Source organism: Pipistrellus kuhlii, unplaced genomic scaffold (assembly GCF_014108245.1).
Source record: "Pipistrellus kuhlii isolate mPipKuh1 unplaced genomic scaffold, mPipKuh1.p scaffold_m20_p_10, whole genome shotgun sequence".
NCBI classification, from domain to species: domain Eukaryota; kingdom Metazoa; phylum Chordata; class Mammalia; order Chiroptera; family Vespertilionidae; genus Pipistrellus; species Pipistrellus kuhlii.
In genome coordinates this window covers 9,800,598-9,822,890 of record NW_023425405.1, presented here as the reverse complement: position 1 = coordinate 9,822,890, position 22,293 = coordinate 9,800,598, and the positions used below count along the sequence as shown (strand labels likewise).

Genomic DNA, 22,293 nt, shown 5'->3' with positions numbered 1-22,293 from the left:
ATAATTGATGTATGTAAGACCCACTTCCATTTATCTATCTATCATCTCTATCTATCTATCTATCTATCTATCATCTATCTATCTATCTAAGTATTTTCATAGGTACTTATTCCCACCTCCCTTCTTCTTAGATAAATAGAGTGAATAAGTACCTATGAAAATACTCTCCCCCCCCATCAAAGCTAGGATTTTGACAAAAATCTATATCCAAATATATAAAGCTATACCTTCCTTTACTGTACTTTGCTTTATTGTGTTTTTTTTTAAACAAATGGAAGGTTTGTGGCAATCTTGCACTGAGCAGTCTCTAAGAGCCATTTCTCGAATAGGCTCAGATGATGGTTAGCAGTTTTTAACAATAAAGTATTTTTAATTTGGGTATATGCATTGTTTAGATATAATGTTTTTCAATACTTTTACAGGAACTTTTATAGGTTATTTTTATAGGAACTGGGAAACAAGAAATATATGAGTCTCTTTCTTGTGATATTCACATTCTTATGGTGTTCTGGAACCCAACCAGGAATATCTCTGATGTATGACTGTAATCCTAACTCCAACCTGTTCCCCCATTCCTCCTGAACAATCAATATTCCTACTTTCTAAACTACATTTTTTGCATATGTGTTCTGAAAGCACACACAAATTAATTTTAATCACTTATACTAGTACCTTTGTGAAATGTATTTTTGGTACTTACTTTTTCCACTTAATATTATATTGCTAAGATTCATCCATATTTATGCTGTCTCTGTGTTCATTCACTCTGACGGCAGTATTCCATATCCACAATAGACTTATTCATTCTCTTGAGAGTGTCTGGGATCATTTCAGGTGAATTCTATAACTTTTCAAGGAAGACATTATCACAATTTTATACCAACCCTTGCAGAAAATGGGGGTAAAATGGAAGGTTTTTCAATTTATTCTCTGAGGCTAGTATCATTCTGAAAACTACATGAAAACAATTTTATAAGAAAGAAAAATTATAGTTCTCACTCATTCATGAGTATGAATTTAAAGATTCTAAACAAAATTTTACTGATCAAGTCCAACCATGCAAAAATAAAACAAAACAAACTAAAAAACTCAAGTCAGGTTATAATCATCCCAAGCTTGCATACATAATACTTAAAAATATATAAATAGCCTTAGACGGTTTGGCTTAGTAGATAGAGCTTCAGCCTGTGGACTGAAGGGTCCTGTTTCGATTCCAGTCAAGGGCACATGCCCAGGTTCCAGGCTTGATCCCCAGTGTGGGGCCTGCAGGAGGCAGCCGTTCAATGATTCTCTCTCACCATTGATGTTTCTGTCTCTCTTTCCCTCTCTCTTCCTCTCTGAAATCAATAAAAATATTTTTAAAAACAAAATGTATAAATATAGCTCACTACAGGTTAAATAAAAAATGATCTCAAAAGGTGCATAAAAACATTGCTAATATTAAACATGTACTAATGATAAAAATATTAGTACATTTAAAAAATCAAAGGGACTGTCTAAAACTGGAAAAGGCACCAATGTGGGAAAGAGCTTTTCTTTTTAAGAAAGTTTTTATTGATTTTTAGAGAGAGAGAGAGAAAAAGATTTATTGGCTGCCTTATACAGGATCAAGCCTATAGCAACCTGGAATTGAACCAGTCACCCCAGCTAGAGTGGAAATATTCTTTTAAAGTTAGGAGAAGTATAAGGATGCCCACTGTCATTACTTCATTTAAAATTTTATTGAGTGTCTTAAAGCAATAATAAAGGGAGAAAAAAAGAATGGAGGCATGATAATTGTTAGGGGGGAAATGAAATTGTAATTATTTGCAGATAATATGATTCTTTACATAGAACTTTAAAACTTTAGAGGCAAATGCTTAGCTATAATGAGAGCTTTGCAAAGGTTTTTAAACCTAAAAAATATTGACATTTTGAACTGGATACTTCTTTTAATGTAATGGCTGTTCTGTGCATTGTAAAATGTTTAATAGCTCCCATAGCCTCTTCAACCAGTCACTGGAGGTACATCACTCCCAGATGCAACAACCAAAAATGTCTCCAGACATGGCTAAATACATTCAGGCTGACAGTTGAGAACCCCTGGACAGGATATAAGACTAATGTAAGGGGAAAGGCAGCTCCATTCTATATAGTAGCAATAGAGTAGCAGATAATCTGAGACACCATTTACAATAGCATCTGAGATTATTTATTACCTAGGAATAAATCTATAAAAATAGCTAGGTGCTGTGAAAATTATAAGACTTTATTAATACTTAAAAAAGAGTATTTAAACAATTAAGAGACAGCTTATGCTCATGGGTAGAAAGATATAGTAAAGATGTCAAATCTTTCCGGATAATCTATAGATTCCATATATTTTCCTATAATAATTTAATCAGGATTATCCATGGAATGTAACAGAATGGTTATAAAATTGAATAAAGCAAAGAGAAATCAGAACACTTCTGAGAAAAAGGAATAGGGAGTGGAGACTTGCCATATGAGAATATCTTATTGTCAATAGCATTTGTATAGTATGACACTGGGTCAAAGAGAAGCAAATGAATTAATGGGAAAGGAGGTAAAGGCCAGAAAAAGAGTGAAATCTCTATGTAATTTACATGTAAAGGGGAGGCACCTATCCAGTCAATTGGAAAAGGGGGGAGGGTAGGTATTCCTGAAAAAGTGATTTTCAATATAGGAAAAAAATGAAATTGTATTCCAATCTCACATCAACTAAAGGTGAATTAAAAATGAAATTATAAAAAGCAAAATTTAAAAACTTTTAATAAGCATTCATTTTAAAAATGGATGATTTTAAATCCAGATTACAAGAGCATTTTTTTTTGTTGCAGTAACACATTGTGCTAAACAGTCAGAGACTTCCTCCTTGTACAGTATAGCAAATTTGAAAAGGCAGGAATATATGAACACACACACACACACACACACACACACACCTCTTTCATTCATATACGATTATTAATAAAGCACAACTAGAGATATAATGATTAATTAATAAATTGTAATGGAAGTCATGTATATAAATAAATATATAAGGTATTAAATAACTCCCAAAAGAACTATAAAGGACTTAAGAAGGAGTTTTCCAGTTAGGGAATAAAAATATAGTAAGTTCAGAGTATTCAACACTTTGGTTTGCTTCCAAATTTCTTTTAAGATGTAGTACTTAATCTTGTCTAATTATTACTTATTCTTTTCCATCCTTCCCTTTTACCAAATATTTGATATATTTTTTTAAAATATATTTTATTGACTTTTCATAGGGAGGAAGAGAGAGAGATAGAGAGTTAGAAACATCGATGAGAGAGAAACTATCATCAGCTGCCTCATGTACATCTCCTACTAGGGATGTGCCCTGAACCAAGGTACATGCCCTTGACGGGAATCGAACCCCAGAACCTTTCAGTCCGCAGGCCGACGCTCTATCCACTGAGCCAAACAGGTTTCAGCAAATCTTTGATATTTTAAGAGTCTTTCTGGTCACTCTCTTTATAAGAGATTTTATTTAAATTTTCTAGCTTACCTGCTATTTTAAGATGTGTATTACTAAGTAATGGACCTTTTCTTATTTAAAAGTTCAATTGGCTTATCCGAATAGAGCAGCTTCCTCTTCTGTGTGGTTTCACTTTATGCAGTGTTAGTTACCTGTGTCAAACAGTTCTGAAAATGTTAAATGGAAAATTCCAGAAACACACAATTCATAAGTTTTAAATTATGCACCACCATTCTGAGTACCACAATGAAATCTCATGTTGTCCTGCTCTGCCCACCCAGAATGTGAATCATTCCTTTGTCTATTGTATTCATGCAGTGTATGCCACCTGCCAATTAGTCACTCAGCAGCCATCTCGCCTGTTGTGGTATGGCAGGGCTTATGTTCAAGTAACCTGTATTTTAGTAATAATGGCTCTAACGCACAAGAGTAGTTTCACTGCCCGGGCCAGTGTGGCTCAGTTTATTGGACGTCATCCTGTGCACCAAAGGGTTGCTGGTTCGATTCCAGGTCAAGGCACATGCCTGGTTTTGGGGCTTGATCCCAAGTAGGGAAAGTGCAGGAGGCAGTGGATCTCACGTGGATAATTTTCTGTCACCCTCTCTTCCTTCTTCTCTCTCTAAAAATCAGTTTAAAAAAAAAAGAGTAGTGATGTTAGTAATTCAGATATGCCAGAGGAGCCTTAAAATGCTTTCTTCAAGTGAAAAGATGAATGTTCTCAAAATAATAAGATAAAAATTCTATGCTGTGGTTGCTAAGATCTATGGTAAGAATGGACCTTTGATCTGTGAAATTGCGAAGAAGGAAAAATAACTTTTTTGGTAGTTTTGCTGTTGCAACTCAAACTACAAAAGTTCTGGCCACAGTGTGAGATAAGTGCTTAGTTAATTTGGTTACAGTTATGCTGTACACATGAAACTAATACAAAGTTATATTGAGTGTAACTGTAATTGAAAAATATAATTAAGGAAAAGAAAATTAGCCCAAACCGGTTTGGCTCAGTGGATAGAGCATCGGCCTTAGGACTGAAAGGTCCCGGGTTCGATTCCGGTCAAGGGCATGTACCTTGGTTGCGTGCACATCCCCAGCAGGGGGTGTGCAAGAGGCAGCTGATTGATGATTCTCTCTCATTGATGTTTCTAACTTTTTATCCCTCTCTCTTCCTCTCTATACAAAATCAATAAAATATATTTAAAAAAGAAAAGAAAAAGAAAATTAGAAGAAAGAGAAAAAACATTTTTTTAAAAGGATGAAAAAGGCGTTAAATTTGTGGTTGGAAGACCTGAACAGAAAATGTATTCTGATTGACAGCCACATGTTTTATCAAAAAGTACTGAGCCTGTGCAAGAGTCCCCCGCAATGAGTAACACTAAGCCATTTAGTTGAAGTAATGGGTGATTACACAGATCCAGGAATAATTTTGGACTGAAAAATATAAAAATTACTGAAAATGCTATATCTGCTGTTGAGGAAGTGGCTGCCACATTGATTCAGAAGAAAGGATACCTTTCAAAGCAAGTCTTCCATTGGGGGTAAAACCTGGATCATCTGGAAGAATAGAACCTACATTCATAAAAGTGGGAGGAAGGTACCGGGGCATAACACACTGAAGGACAGATTAACTCTGGGACTATGTGGCAAAATTGCAGAGCATATGATAGAGCCAGAATGGAACAAATAACACATGGGCTCTCCAACACAAAAACTATCTTACCATTTGTTGGCACCACAGTCAGAAAGTGTGGGTGACAGCCAGCTTGTTTATGAAATGGTTCCACCAATGCTTCATCCCAGAAGTGTAAAAATACTGGGAATAGAGAGGGTTGGATTCAAAGCCCTATTAATAATAGACAATGCATCTGGCAGTTCTGAATCTGTTTGCTGTAAAGATGAAAATGTCCAGGTGGTATTTTTTATCTCCAAATACCATCTCAATGCTTCAGCACCTTAACTGGGGCTTCATTTGTTTTGCCAAAGCCATATACATCCACCTGGTGTTTGATCACGTTGATCAGTAATTGATGTGGACCATAATCTGGACACAGTGCAATGCTGGAAATCATTCACCATTGCTGACACAGTAACATTCATCACAGCTGCAGTGGATGAATTAAAACCAGAAACTGTAAATGCCTGTTGGAAAAACTTATGGAGGAAAGACATGAGTGATTTTATTTATTTATTTTTAAATAAATCTTTATTGTTCAGATTATTACAATTGTTCCTCTCTCCCCTGCAAAGCTCCTCTACCTGGTTCCCACCCCACTCCTTGCCCTTTATCACCCCCTCACTGTCTACATCCATAGGTGTACTATTTTTGTCCAGTCTCTTCATGCACCCCCAAATCCTCTTCCCCCCTGATAATTATCAGGCTACTCTCTTTCTATTCCCCTGATTCTATTATATTCACCAGTTTATTCTATTCATCAGACATTTTATTTATTTGATTTTTAGATTCACTTGTTGATAGATAAATATTTGTTGTCATTTTGTTGTTCATAATTTTTATCTTTACCTTTTTCTCCTTCCTCTTCTTAAAGAATACCCTTCAGTATTTCATATAATACTTGTTTGGCAGTGATGATAACATTTAGCTTTTTCTTATCTGTGAAGCTCTTTATTTGGCCTTGAATTCTAAATAATAGCTTTGCTGAGTAGAGTAGTCTAGGTTGTAGGTTCTTGCTACTCATTACTTTGAATATTTCTTGCCACTTCCTTCTGACCTGCATAGTTTCTGTTGAGAAATCAGCTGACAGTCAAAAGGATTCTCCCTTGTAGATAACTTTTTCTCTTGCTGCTTTCAAGATTCTCTCTTTTTCTTTTGCCCTTGGCATTTTAATTATGATGTGTCTTCATGAGATCTTCTTTGGATTTTTTGTTTGTTTGTTTGTTTGTTTGTTTGTTTGGATTCTCTGCACTTCCTGGACTTGTAAGTCTCTTTCTTTCACCAGGTTGGGGAAGTTTTCTGTCATTATTTCTTTTAATAGTTTTTCAATATCTTGCTCTCTCTCTTCTTTTGGCACCCCCATAATTCAGTTGTTGGTACACTTGAAGTTGTCCCAGAGGCTCCTTACACTATCTTCATATTTTTGGATTCTTTTTCCTTTTTGCTTTTCTGGTTGGGTGTTTTTTGCTTCTTCATATTTCAAATGTTTTACTTGATTCTTGGGATCCTCTAGTCTACTGTTGGATCTCTGTATATTATTCTTCATTTCAGTAAGAGTATGCTTAATTTCTAATTGGTCCTTTTTTATATCCTTGAAGGTCTCACTAAATTTCTCAGAATTTTCTAGATTTTTGAGTAACCTTCTAACCATGGTTTTGAACTCTATATCCAGTAGTTTGCTTTCCTCCATTTCTTTTATTTGTGACATGTTTCTTTGTCTCTGCATTTTGGAAGCTACCCTATGTTGATAGAGTGACTTTGTGTACTAGGTGTCTTATAGGGCCCAGTGGCTTTGTCTCCCTAGTTACCTGAGGTCTGCACTCTTGGTGCATCCCTTTGTGGGTTGTGTACACAGCATTGTAGTTAAGGCTTGATTGCTGTTAGTATCACTGAGAGGAATTGATCTCCAGGCCAATTGGCTGTGATGACTAGTTGTGTCTACTATGGGAGAACTTCTGTGCTGAATACACCCTTATAGGGCAGGACTTGCTTCAGTGGGGCTTTGGTGCTCACTGAGTCAGACTCCTGAGTGTGTCTCTTATGGATGTGAAGAGTTGTAATCTGGATTGTCTTACTCTGACCTCTGGGTACATTGGCTCTTGAATCTGCAAGGAGGTACAAAGGCAGCCACTGCCTGAGACTACCCAGCAGGAGATTCAGAGAGATCTTCAGATTCTTCTTCTTTGTTTGGGGTTTTGAGGTGCCCAGATGAGGCCCAGCTATGAAGCAATGCAAGCTGCTGTTGAGCCTTGGGCCTTCTTTTGGAAGATCTGGGGCTTTTGGATATAGCTGCAGTTTGTTAGGTTTTAGATTGCAAAAAGCCAGGCCATTCATATGCAAAAGCCTTTGCACACAGCTTAGGTGGGGCTGTAACTTGGGTGGGGTGAGGTTGCAGGGGATCACCAGGGCAGAGTAAACAGTAAATGACTGCTGGTCTGTTCTGCCTGGAAGAGTTCCCAGGTCTCTGTGTCCCACGGCAATGTGCACGGCACTGTGCAGGAACAATGATTGCTGCAAGCACCTCTGGGAGAAAGCTGCCCTCGTGTTCCAGCCTGATGCCAGACAGTCCAGTTTCTCCCTGAATGAATCTCCAGAGTCTCACCCAGAACTGGAGTTCAGAGCAGTCGGGAGTTCGTATCTCCCTCCTGATTGAAAAAGACAACTGCATACCCAGTTGCCAGCCCGATTCTGCACGCGCCTCTGAACCTCTGCACTTCTGCACCTCTGCACCTCCTCCCAGTCTCAGCTTTTCTGTTTCCTTTTCTCTTTCTCTTTCCTTCTATTTGTATAACTTCCTCTCAGCCAGACTTCCCATGGTTCTGAATGATATCTGTTTTGTCTTTTAGTTGTAGTTTTGATGTGATTGTGCCAGGTAGAAAGTTCAGGTGTTTACCTATCCTGCCATTTTGGTTATCAACATGAATGATTTTAAAGGCTTCCCAGAGATCAATGGGGAATTTAGGAAGATCATCCATGCAGCAAGGAAAGTAGGTAGAGAAGAATTTGATGATATACTTAATAAAGAAATTGAAGAGCATATTGAAATGTGGAATTGGAAGAACTTGAGTCATCTATCAGCATAAAGGAAGAGGAAGATGAAGAAGTGACTGAAGCATAAGCAGCAATTTGGATATTACTGAAATTTGCTCATGTTTCAAATTGATATTCAAATTGATGACATTTAAGAAGAATTTTATGGACTATGGTCCTTGGATGGAACATAGCATTAACCATATGGTTGTATGATCACCAAAGGATTTTAACTCTACAGCAATATTTTGATGAGTTAAAAAGAGACAGCAACTTCCAATTACAGAAGAGAATGATATGTTTTGGAGATAGAATCTGTTATTGCCTGAGGCGTGGGCTTTTGTTTTGTTTGGATTTAATTTTAGGATCTTATCTCCTGATCTGACATCCACTGACCCAGGGTCAGATATCTCTTTAGGGGAGAAACTAGTGAAGGGAGTTCAGTCCAATTGAAGGAGAAGGGAGGCTGAATCAGAATGGCAATGACCTCTGGAATGAAATATTCCAGTCCTGCACTGATTAATATGGATGAAGGCTGAGCACTTGAAATATGGTTAGTCTGAACTGCAATGATCTGTAAGCATAAAGTACAACCACATTTTGAAGACCTGATATGTAAAAATAAATATAAAATATCTCATTAATATTTTCATACTGTTATGTACTGTTATGTTTTGACATCATACTATTTTGCATATAGTATTGGGTGATATAAAATGTATTACTGAAAATAATTCATCTTTTCTTTCTTTATGTTTTTTGACTTCTTTAAAGAAAAACTTTGATTTTCAGAAAAATTGCTCAGTTAGTACAGGCAGTTCCCATATTTTACCTACCCATACACATTTTCCTAATTATTAACATTTCATATTAGTGTAGTACATTTGTTGCATTCATTAACCAATATTGATGTATTGTTGTTAATTAAAGTTTATAGCTTCCTTCTTCTTAGTTCTTCACAGTTAGAAGTGGGGTTTGACTTAGGTTTTCACTTGATTGGGTGGATGGACAGTCCTCAGCAGCTCACTAAGGGGAAAAAGACTGAGAAATGTGTTTGAAAATCTAAAAAGAATAGTGTTATATATCATGTATAAAGTTTAAGATATCAAACAACCAAGCAGAGATACAAGTAATTGGATAATCTGTACACTCATCAGTTGAGTTATGAGGTTAAATTTCAAATGCAAACGGTGTGAAGAGTTAATGACAATCAAATGGAAAGAGTGAGGACAGCTCACTCAAGAAATTTTGCTTTGCCCTGGCTGGTGTGGCTATCGCCCTGTATACCAAAAGGTTACAGTGCAATTCCTGGTCAGGTAATTTCAGTCCCTGGTTGGGACACGTGTGGAAGGCAACCAAATGATGTTCTCTCTCACATCAATCTTTATCTCTCTCAAAAAAAAAATAAATAAATAAAATAAAATAAAATAAAATAAAAATAGGAAACATATCCTTGGGTGAATATTAATTTTTTTAAGTTTTGTTTTACTTTTGAGAGTGTAGAAATGATGCAGTCTGGGTGGTAAAAAGATTTGATTACTTGATTTTCTTTTTAAGATGAGAGCTATGAGAACTCATTTGTAAACTGAAGAGAATATTGCAGACAGTCTAAGTTTGTTGATGTGAAACAAAGAAAAATCAACTGTGAAACTGCACGCATGTGGAAGGAGGTCAGCACTAGGGAAGGGATCAGGAACATGTGGCCAATAGGATCAGGTCCATGTGTGCCAACAGGAGGATGAGATAATATGACTGTGTAGATGCAGGGAGGTTGTAGGTTTTCCATGATGAGAGAGTTTTTTTTCTCCTTGCTTTTCTCCCTCAGTGTGAAAAAGTATGGGTCGAGCTGAAGTGATGGGGAAGAAAAGTATTGGATATGTGAGGCCTGGAACAGTGAGCCACTCAAAGGGGGGCGGGGGTGGGGTGGGGAAGAGGGTGGACTAATTGGGAAAGTTTGGCAGAATTCAGGAGCAATGTTGACTAAACAAGTGATGTGATGTCTGAGTTCATGAATTTAAGGTAAGATCAGACAGCAAGGTCAGGGTTCAGTGAAGCCAGAGGGGCACCTAATGTGCAGAATTTAAGGAGGGGTTCCCTCTGAGTCTTGCCTGAGGCAGCTCATGTGCCCAAGTCTAGTCCAGGCCTTGCCAGACAGTAAATTTAATTTTTATGATTTTCTCAAATAATAATTGAGCTACTTGAGTGCAGGCTAAAAATATGCACAACTGAGTTTAGTCATGATTGTGATTCAACCTTGAAATAAAACTGGACACATAGAAATGTACAAGAGAACAGATGATATTTGCAGGGAAGGTCATAGAACCTATACAAGAATAGGAGGGAAAAGAAACTATATGGGGTGAAGTCTAATGACAGATTGGGCTGATAAATTAATGAGTACATTTAGGGGTTCATAGGATTGTTTCAGGGGTAAGGAGTGAAAGTTGTTTCCAAAGAGTAATATAGTTACTCAGCAAGACCATTTCCAGAGTGTGGTTTTAATAGTGGGTGGTGAGAGGCGTGAAAGGAATGATAACTGAAAGTGAGGAAGTCAGCTAATGCAGAAGCCAGGCTGTTGGGTCATCCAAGTAGACAGCAAGGCGGAGAGAAGCGATAACAGGTATATGGATGGAGATGAATAGAGCATCAAATGCTGAGGTCTTCCACGAACAAAGGCTGAGTAACTGGTATATGAGTAATCTTATTCCTAAATAATTAAACTATGATATGATTCTGATTCACATATATACCTCTGTTTATTGATCCTAAGAAATACTTGACAAAATTAACTGGATAAATAGAGGAAGAGCATGAATAATTGAGATTCTGTTGAAAACTGGTATTTCCTATGGCATTTTGCTCAATGACTTATATCTCATAGTGATTTTTCTCTTAATGGCACTAAAAAATTACTATGTAAGTTTCATGTTTAACTTCCTTATTTGTTTCCTGCTTACCCAATAGGGCAGGTAGTTATGAAAAGGAAAGCAGATGTTTTGTAGTAAGAGGAGAAAAAGGAAAGTACTGAACATGAAAATATACTTAATGGCTCATACTATCAATATATTTGTAATATTTACACACAAAGGTGAATGAATTATTCTCCTTTTTTGTGTTGTGAAAACAAGAAAATGTAGATCAAAGAGCACAAGCATGGGAAAGGAAAGGATAATGATGATACCAGTTCCCATTCTCCGCACAGCTCTCATATGCTATCACCCACTAAGGAATAGCCCAGGCATGTTGGAGTTATTATGCTCTCTTGACAGTTGAGAAAACAGGTTTAGTGAGGGTAATGTTCCCAGATCACACAGGTACTAGTAATTGGCAGAACCAGAAATCATACTCCAGTCTCTGAATCCCAAGGCCATACCTACTGTTCCCTGGAATAATATTGAACAGATCCAGCATTTTCACATACAGTCTTCTTTGGATGTATCATTTTTCCTACGAAAACACATTGAAGTTCTTGATGTTTCGAGTAATAAAAATATCATTTTTCCACACATTTTTTTTTTATTGAACAGAAAATATTCAAGATGTATAGACTCAGAACAGTTCCTGGCTGGTAAAAGCTGCCTTACAATTCCAGGTTGTTTGTTTCCATTTCTCCTCCAGTGTACTTCGAGTAAAAAGTGTTTAAAGGAATTGATTGCCTTCAAAGTTTCTGAATTAATTAAACTCTAGGATGGAAAGAAACAAAATAAGAAAAGTTGATGGAGCATAATTTATTATATATAAATTAACAGGGTGGCCTTTTAACTTTTTACTTGTAGAAATAAGTAAAAAGCATGGCCCCTCATGGCTACTCAAGGGTGTTCTTTGTTAAACAGATCATGGAACCACAGAGCAGTCATTGGAGAAGAGCCAGTATGCCAATAGAGTTCATTTTTCATGTGAAAGGTTGAAGTACTCAACTGCAAGCCTAGCTCAGGATCTGAAATCAGATTAGTAAAACGAGTCACAAAAGTGGTTTCTAGCATCACATTGCTAACAGTGTGAAAGGTACTGATTTAGCTCCTTCATTGGTGAATATAAAAGGTGAGAGGAGATATAAATGAAGTTCATAATGTTATGAGGAGGGTATATATGGATTTTCTGTATGTTATTAGTTGGTGTGTCTTTCATGCATTATTGTAATTTATTGATTGCTCACTCAATATCAAGCACTGTCCTTGGTGCAGACCTACAAAGATAAGACATATACTCTGCCTTTATTAAGGAGACAATAGTTTTGTGGGAGAGTCCAAGTGTACACACAATAGGTTCTCAATAAATATCTGCTGAATACATGTTTTGGTTAGGTATGGGGGTGAATAACAAAAGTGTTCGGAGTGTATGTAGCAAGTACTATGATACAGCAGGATAGGCCATGCAGAGATACTTGGACTTCTGCTAAAAGTTTCTGTAAGCATGACCTTAAAGTCACATTTGGGAGGAATTATATAGAGAAAGTTAGTAGGAAGAGTGAAGGGAACTTACAGAAAATAATATGTGCAGAGATAGGAAACTGAGACAGAACATGGTGACTTTATATCATAGAACTGTAGTTTCAGTATACATGGCATTGTGTTGAAAGATGAGAACAAAGATTAGTAAGGGGACTTCAGGAAAGCCATGTATGCTCACAAAGAAATTCTTGTGTTGTTGTATAGACACTGAATCTCAAACATAGCATTGTTATAACACAGTAGAGACAATCATGGCTAATATTTATAAAATGCTTACTATATACTAGATGTTTTACATATATTAATTTTTTAAACCTCATCTATCCTCCTGAGATGGGAATTACTATAGCTCATTTTAAGGAGTAGACAAGTGAAATTATGTAACTGATTTGAGATAATAGAGCTGGGATTTAAACCCAATGATCTGGCTCCAAAACCCACACTCCTACCACTTTAGTATATTGCCTCTTAATGCAGTGTCACATTTTGTGTAACTTGCTATTAATAATTATATTTGAATATCTAAGTTGAACATTTATTATTTTTGTGATACTACATCTCTCATTCACTTACTTTCCAATATACTTTCTCACGTTGGAGAAAAGAAGTATAGGAACAGGGGGGCACCAGGAATTATATATAATTCTGAGACATTTGTGAGAATGTGTTATACAAGTAGCAGTCTTCCATCCTGGGTAGCCTGGTGCCTTGGTGGAGGACAGAGCCTCAGGTCCTCCAGCCCATCACCCTGGCAGGGGATACGGCCTGAGGTCTCTCAGTCTGGCACTGGGGGAAGGTGCAGCCTGAGGTCCCCAGCCAAGCTCCTCTGGGCAGGAACATGGCCTGAGGTTTCCCATAAAGCCCTGCATGGCAGGGGGTGTGGCCTCATGTCCCTCGACCTAAGAAAGATCATATCCTGCCCTAGCCAGTTTGGGTCAGTGGATAGAGCCTTGGCCTGCAAACTGCAGGGTCCAGGTTCAGCTCTGATCAAGGGCATGTACCAGGGTTGCAGGCTTCTCCCTGGCCGGGGCCCAGGCCAGGGCTCATGCAGGAGGAAACCAATCGAAGTGTCCTTTTATAATACATTGAGGTTTCTCTCTGTCTTTTCCTCTCTCTTCCACACTCTCTAAAATTCAGTGGGAAAATATTCTCAGTTGAGGATTAAAAAAAAATAAAAGAAAAAAGAAATGTCATATCCTATGAAAGAGACATCTTGAAAATGCCTAAAGCAAGTTGTCATATTTTTGTGGTGAAGAGACTGGAGTCCATGTTGATGAGAACACCTTGGCTGTGGTGGCCATCAGTGGCAGCAGCAGTGGGGTGATGAGGGTGGCACCTTCCCCTGGTCTCCTCCTGCAGCCTGTGGTCACACTCCTCACGGGATGTCCTAAACTGTCATTAGGACATCCTGTAAGGGCTTGGGGATTATGAGAGGGAGTAGGAACCCCCACCAGTGCATGGATTTTGTGCCCTGGGCCTTTAGTATATAGATAAACTTGCTTAATTAGACCTGCTTTCTGATTTAGCCAAACTTCTTCCAGCCCAGTGAAGCACCACAACTACTCTTTCAGGTACTTGTCAGCAACACAGCAGTAAATATCAACATGAAGGAGATTATATTGTAGATCATGCAGGGAGAACAAAGGATGAAATATTTAACTATGGCAGTGTTTTACTATATTCTGCTCAGTGAGAAAACCTGAAGTCATTTTCAAGTTCCACAATTTCTTACTTATTTTCAATTGGGTCAAGTTTCTAAACTTTCTAAATCTCTGATATCTAGGCTTCTACCAAGACTCCTATCTACTTACTCCAGGACTTCTGGGAGGATCAAATGAGATGAGGCACAGAAAATGCTTCACAGACATTTGGTTAAAATATAAAATGTTTGCACCTGGCTATAAAGCAACTCATGTTCCTGGGCTAAAGAAACTGCAAGGAGGCTAGTCACTAGTGAGAGGAAGCCAGGTATTGCTATGTGACATCATTACCCGGTGCCCACAGAGACCATTTCTGGGCTGGGCTGTGGGGCACATTTTGCACCATGGGGTCTCAGCAGCATTGGCTGCAATTTGGTGGGCTGTGTGTCCCACTTGGGGGAAGCCTAGTGTTGCTTTGTTGGTGCCAGATCCACAGTGCAGTTTCTATATAAATGGCCAGTGAGCGTCATGGCAGATTCTGCAATGAGAGTCTGCCCTCTGTGGTCAGTACACTTCATAGCTACTAGTTGGATGGTCAGAGATACAGTTAGCATATTAGCCTTTTATATACATAAATAGTCCTTCAGTGAAAAATGTGACAATATTGGGAATTTTACTTAGAGAAAATAAAATGTTCCTTTATTCATGGAGAATATGACATCAATATTTTTTGGAGTAACACATAAGTGTCAGGAATTCATGATGATGTGAATGCAAACTTCATAACATGTATTTTTTCCACTCAGGAATACCTTCCATTTGAATTTCCATAATCTTTTGTCTATATATCACTTAAAGAACTTTTAATATTCTGTCTATTACTCTGCTTTGGTGTATACTGAAATACATATGGAATGAATAAGGATCACATCTAAATACCTGAAGTGTTGTTCATTGCCCTTGAACAATTGTTTATTTAAAGTGGCTTTATTACCCAAAGTTTTACATCTAAGGAGACTGAGGATTGAAAGGTTAACCTGCTTGAGGTCACTAGGAGTTAAAAAAGGTTTTAATCAGGTATGAAAATGGTTTTCCCCATGAGTATGTCAGGAGTAGCTAAGCAGTACTGATTGCTTGGAAAGATCCTATTTTACTTCATAATTCCTCATTTCTTTCTTAATTTATATAGTAAGTAATTTCCCACATGAACTATTAATCATAATTTAAAAACATACAACTCCTTTAGGATTTCAAAATATGTTCATATTCCTTGTTAAGTCCCCGTGTGACAGGTGAAGAAAGAGACATGCCCACATTGTAGAAATAAACAGGGAAGCAGAGTTACAATGGACATGACCCTCTTGACTCTCAGGCCAGTACTCTCTCTTCCATGCTGTACCACTTTTTGTGGCCAATTCCAGTTAGCTCTGGCCTCATCAGAGACCTCATCACACTGTTTAAATTTTAGGGAGATCCCAGAGAACAGAGGATGTTAGACATCTCTTCATTTAATTCTAGGAACGTACCCTGATTGCTGCTGTGTTATTCTAATTGTGTTTATTTGAAAGTTCCTTTCTGTAGTCATCCATTTTGTTTGACAAGTTAAAAGTAGAATTTTGTTATTATTGGTTTTAATTAAAAGCTCCACAGGTAGGATAAGGAACTCATGCTAAGATGGAAATATATGGAGTTGGCTTATAGAACAATTGGTAGTATACATTTTTGGAGAATATAATATGGAAAAGAGATTGCGATAAGGGGACACTTCCTAGTACAGTATTAAAATTAAATTCAGTATGCTGTGAGAAGAAAGTCAGGGAAGGGGCCTGCAGAGAGAAGACAGACACAAAGAAACGGGGCTGGTGTCAGGTGAAGTTGTCCAGATACCAAAGGGTAGTCCAAGAACATGAGGTGGGGAGGGTCTCTGAATGCTGTTAGAGTAAAGGAAGGTTTGTAGAGATACCGAAGCTCCATGGATCAGGAAAACACTGGGGGTAGTGATCCCTTTCTACTCTGAAAACCTGTGATTATAAAAAAGGTAATAGGAGGGAACATAAAAGTGAGCAGAAGCTTTTAAGAGAAAAGATGAAAGCTCACGAGAGAAATGGGAGTTTAGAAAAGAAGGTGTTTCATGCATCCTGCTGCCCTGCCACTCTCACACCTGTCGCAGTGAATGAGGAGAACTTCTATGATCTGAGCAGGGCTGAGACTTCCCAGGGATCACTTCCTCACCCACTGAAAGCTTCCCAACAGCAGCCCACGTGGGTATGCTCTTGGGCAAAGGTAGTGGAAGCAAAGGCTTGGCAGAGAAACTGCATAGGGCACCTGCTTCTGAAGGGAGCTCAGATCAGAGTAAAGCAAAACCCCAGGGAATCCGGCTGGGTCGTTTTCCTGCCACATTTTGAGTTGCAGTTGGTAGTTCCAATTGTACAAGAGCTGCTGTACTCCAAGACATCTACACTCTTCTTCATTAGCTGTCATTCTCTGCAGCCACTATTGAATATGCAGCCCATCCACTTTTATTCATGTAACTGTTATGCCTAACTTGATACTCATCATTTACTTTCTCTCATGCACGGTAAAGCATGTCTACTCCCTGTACCTACTGCTGGGCCTCGTTTCATGTAGGAGATATTATGCTATTAAGACTGACTTTATATGGATTACAACTCTTCATATCTCTTACCATGCACAATATATTTTTATATACCTCTCTTTCTCAGAGAGAAACAAGCCCAGTGGGCTATCTTACGAAGAGTTTATTAACTTTGTTTTCTGAACATTTATAGGTAGTGCTGGCACACCCGTCACTTTTAATGAGAATGGAGATGCTCCTGGGCGCTACGACATCTTCCAGTACCAAATCACCAACAAGAGTACGGAGTACAAGGTCATCGGGCACTGGACCAATCAGCTCCACCTAAAAGCAAGTATCAATATAAATGTACACCAGTGGATATTGTTCTCAAAGAAGAATGCATTATTTTAAAGTATATAACCTTTATTAGAATACATTTTCTCCCAAGTGCATTTTTAGGAAATGTATGATTTGATTCTATCTTCAACTGTAAAATGTGATGGAAAGTCTTCAATGTCTATAGAGATAGCTGGTAATTGTAGGGATTTAATGAAATATTTCATTTTCTTTTCATTGACGATATATACACTTAAAGGCAACTTTGCTCTTTTCCGAAAGATTCACTGAGTCAAATCTTTGTACCCTGTGTGTGTGTGTAGGAGGGAGGGCTAGGGGGTGGATGATAGAGTATGACATGAATGCTAAAGTTGGGGCTTAAAAATAAGTATTTTTCATCTTTACCACATCTACAGAGGGAACCGTTAGAATACATCTGATTGATGGAAGTGCATCCTGATCTGGATCTACATTTCATCTTGCTTAAATTTTTTTTTTAATTAATTGTTTTACAGAGAGGAAGGGATAGATAGAGAGTTAGAAACAGCTATGAGAGAGAAACATCAATCAGCTGCCTCCTGCACACCCCCTCTTGGGGATGTGCCCACAACCATAGTACATGCTTGGCTAGAATTGAACCTGGGACCCTTCAGTCTGTAGGCCGATGTTCTATCCACTGAGTCAAACCGGTTAGGGCTACATTTCACCTTTTGATGGCAGCACCAGAGAAAGTTAACATACCCAATGTAATGACTATTATTTATTAGCCTTTAGAACTGTCTGCTGTCCCTGTCTTACCTCAGATGCTGTCAAAACACAATGTCATGTGAGGACAACTTGGATAGAGCAGGTAGAAGCAGGGTCTCAGGGCCTGTGGATGATGCCAAACACGGCTGGGCATTTGCCTGCCCGGGTGCCACAGGGCCACAGAGCTCTGTCTTCTCCCGCTGGGGTGTGGTGGGGACCAGGTGTGGGTGGCATGCGGGGTGGTGAAGGGCAGAGGAACTTTTTCAGATGTTCCTGGTTGGAACATCTCCAAGGAGCTCTCCTAGGGAAGGAGGCTTCGGGGACTTTGGGGAGAGCTGTCTTTGATTGACACCCACCAATCATAAGGGGCTCTGAGCAGAAAGTCAATCCTGAACTTGATGAATAAGGAAACTCAGGAAGTTACAGGGTACAGGGCTGGCGGTGGTGGCCTGGGTAGGATGGTTGGAACACTTTACCGCTGGGTAGGAAATTATTTCTCATTTGAATGCCCTTGGTGCCATAGCAGTGCTCACTGGTTTCCCTGGATATAAAATAGGGACTGCCCTGTATCTCAGAAAAGGACGGGCATCCTTTCACTCAGTATCTCTTCTACACCTATAACATAGTACTATTTGCAGAAATTGATGGCCAAGGAATTGTTACAGCAGCAGTGTTTCCTCCGTAGGCAATAAAATGCTTTTAAAGTGCTTCAAATGAATGGGAATCATACTCTGCTACTTTCTATTGAATTAATTTGTATTCCATGCTTTTCTCTAATGTAAGTATCTTCTCTTCTTGATTCTCAAAGCTACCATAACACTGTGAGAGTTGAGTTCATTTCCTAAATCAATAATGAAGTTCATTTCCTAGGTACAGCTTATCCTAGCTAAAAGGTAAAAGCTCATACCACATATGAGGGTGAGAGGATAATGTACACATGGGCTTTCATGTGTGTGAGCCCACTCAGCAGACATCTATTTAGCCTTTTAATACACGTTCACTTTCACATGTCCAAAGATAGCCCTTCAGTGTATGTTTATACAGCATCAGTCACCAATGTTCTCGGAAAAGAAGCAGATGATGAGAAATAACAAAACTAGGGTAATTTAGGATCGATTGTCTCTGAAATGGCTTCCTGATAATTAGCACAATTGTATTGAATAGCACAACCGCACTTCTGTTTCAACTACTGCTGTGCTATGCAGGACCATGTATCTACACTGTCCTTCAAGGAATAGCCTCCTGAAGTCTTACCCCTTGTTCTGCAACCCAGATTGACATTTATCCAAACACATCATCAGCAGCTCTGCAGGTCATTGGTGCCAATCTGAAAACCAATAGCTTTTTAAAATGTATCTTTATTGTTGACCGTATTACAGATGTCCCCCTTTTGTTCCCATTGACCTCCTCCACTCAGCATGCACTGCCCCCCCCCCCCCCAAAGGCCTGCACCATACTACAATATTATTGTCTGTGTCCATGGGCTATGCATATAGGTTCTCCAGTTAATCTCTCCTCACCCCACCTCCCCACCCCCTTGTCTTCAATCTGAGGAGCAATAACTTTTTGGCAAAGCCCTTTTGAAAATGGACCTATGTTAAGTAGAATAGATTTGACAAAGAAAATTTGATAAGGGCTAAAATGAAGCTCCTTTTTTTATTTTTTATTAATGCCAACCCACCTATTAGAGTCTTATGATTAGATGTTTGCATAACAAAATTAAGTGGTTGACAATATGTGTATTAATATATAATACCAAGATACCTAAAATAATTACACACAGAAGTATATATATATATACACACCTCTCTATTTGTGAGTGATATGTTTATTATAAAACTTTATATCATGTTATTGTTCATAAAAGACAACAAAACCAGTTGTAAGAATTATCTCTCAAGCATGATCATGATCATTTATAACTTGATATAAGTCTTATTGTACTGAAACAGGGAGAATGAAAATGTGAGAAGAAAAGAGAGTGAATTAAACTATGGGGAGAGGTTATGTCAATTCTGTTGAATTCCATAATTTATCCAGAAAAACTAAATTTTATTGGGAGTTGGATCAGTCACCAGCTTGAAGGTGGAGTGGGGGGTGGTTGGAAAATGACCAATTTATTAAAATTCTGCTTAGAACTTGGTCAAGGCACCAAACAAATTATTTGCCTCCCTTTGGTCATATGTAAAATGGCAACATTATTAACACCTACTTACTTGGTGGTAATGAGTATTAAATGGAACAGTAAAATGAAGCATTTAGTCCAGGGCCTGGCACACATGAAATGCATCAATATTACCTGTTATTAACCTGGTGCCTCATGATTCTGTGTGGGCACTGGGAGGTCTGCTAATGCATGTGGTGAAGAGTGAAGGTCTCTATTAGAAGAGGCTCTTGCTTTTAGAAAGTTCAGAGAGAATCTCTACACTTCAAATGTTGACTATGTGTTCCCACAGCTCACTGTTTCTGCCTGACTTTACTATTGCCCTTAATGATTTAGCAAATCTATCTGCACTTAAAAAGTACACTTTATGGAAGAGAAATACATAGTTTGTTTTTTTATAGTAATGTGCAGCCACTTATTGTCACTTAGGTGGCTAGCTGGGAATGGATTTGTTAAGTTCTTTCTGTGCATATATTCTGTGCTAAGTGTTAGGACTAGAGTGAATATGTGGTCCCTGTGGTCAGGGAGCTCACAGCCTAGGACAGACAGACACTCTAACCAATAATTCTAGTGCAATGAGGCAGGTGCACTGATGAAGGTGTTTGCATGTTTTTTGTTGTGAGTTTAATAATCCTCCCCTGAGTATATGTTCATTGATTTTAGAGAGGAAGGGAGAAGGATAAGAATAGGGAGAGGGAGGGAGAGGGAGAGGGAAAGGAAGAGGAAGAGGAAGGGAGAGAGATATTGATTGGTTCCTTCCAGGATGTGCCCCAACCAGACATTGAACCCACAACTAGGAATGTGCCCTGACTGGGAATTGAACCTGCGATATTTCTGATGTGTGGGGTGATGCTCCAACCAACTGAACCACCTGCCAGAGTGTGTGCATGGTTTTGCAAGGCAGTGTGGAGAGAGATTGCTAATCTGGTGAAAGTTGATGAGGGACAGGGAAGAGTATTACTCACTGTATACTCCATCTCTCCTTATGCTATTAAACCAGATTTATAATATATTTCACACTCTCAGTGATAAACAATTATCAGCCAATTATTAGACTGATGTCTGCTTATTTTCCAAGAGCCAGTTTTTCTGCCTGAATTCAACCATAGGATGATTTTGTACATGGAGAGTATATAATTAAGCATATATGAGCACAGCAAATTTGCCCTGAATATATATTAGTGGAGTGAAATAATTTTTATAAAGTAATTCCTTTCTTTTTCCTGAAAAGTTATAAGGTGTTTTAGTTTATCAAAAACATTTTTATTCCAAATATTGCTTTTTTATTTATTTTTTTAAGGAACTAACATATGTTCTCCACTTAGCAATTACTATCAGTTAATGTAAATTATTTGTTTAATTTAGGGCTTCTAATCTCAGTGCACACATGAAAGTGAAGTTGAACAATTGTGCCTCTCTATTTGTTAGCTGATTTTCTCAAGAGACAGGTGATCCTTATTAGTGATTACAAACATATTGCAATCTAGAGGTTCAGAGTAAGCATCGAAGCCTGACCTGAGAAGGAACAGCCATATGCTGCTTTGAGTCCACAGGAAGAGGGTGGATCAAGGTTACTGGGCTGGCCTAAAATTACACAGGGCTCACATTTTTACTCTTCCAAACAGAGCCACTTTTTTTGATGTTGGTGTAGGAATGAGATGGGTTTTTGCTTGTCTGGTTTTCTTCTCTTTTTAGTCAAGTAAATAATTTGAAGATAAATAAACATAGTAAAGAATAGTGAGTTCACAGGTACCTCAACATGATTAGTGTTATTCACTGAGTGGCCAGATTATTATGATCTCTGAAAGCATAATAATCTTGCCATTCGGTATATATATATTAGAGGCCCGGTGCATGAATTCATGCATGGATGGGGTCTGGCTAGCCTGGCCAGGGGGAAGGGACATGAGCGGTTGGCTGGCCTGTCTGCTGGTCAAATTCCTGGTCAAGGGGACAATTTGCATATTAGCCTTTTTATTATATAGGATATACACTGAGTGGCCAGATTATTATGCATTCAGAAATCATAATAGTCTAGCCATTCAGTGTAGTGTCAATTGGAAAGGGTGTTTGGAAGAAGAAAGGCTTCATTAAACTTGACTTAATTTTTGAGTGGGCCACTTCATAGGTACTGATTTCTGAGCCTTGGCTTTCTCATCTATTAAATGGGGACAATCAA

The 22,293-nt window shown here is 38.3% G+C and overlaps 1 protein-coding gene across 1 annotated transcript in view; it reads left to right on the top strand.

The window, feature by feature from the left end:
* GRM8 (glutamate metabotropic receptor 8) overlaps positions 1-22,293 on the top strand; it is a 702,547-nt gene that overhangs the window by 569,472 nt on the left and 110,782 nt on the right. The window contains exon 8 of the mRNA XM_045576508.1: positions 17,079-17,215. Coding sequence (XP_045432464.1) covers positions 17,079-17,215 — 137 coding nt within the window. The remainder of the gene's footprint in view (positions 1-17,078; positions 17,216-22,293) is intronic.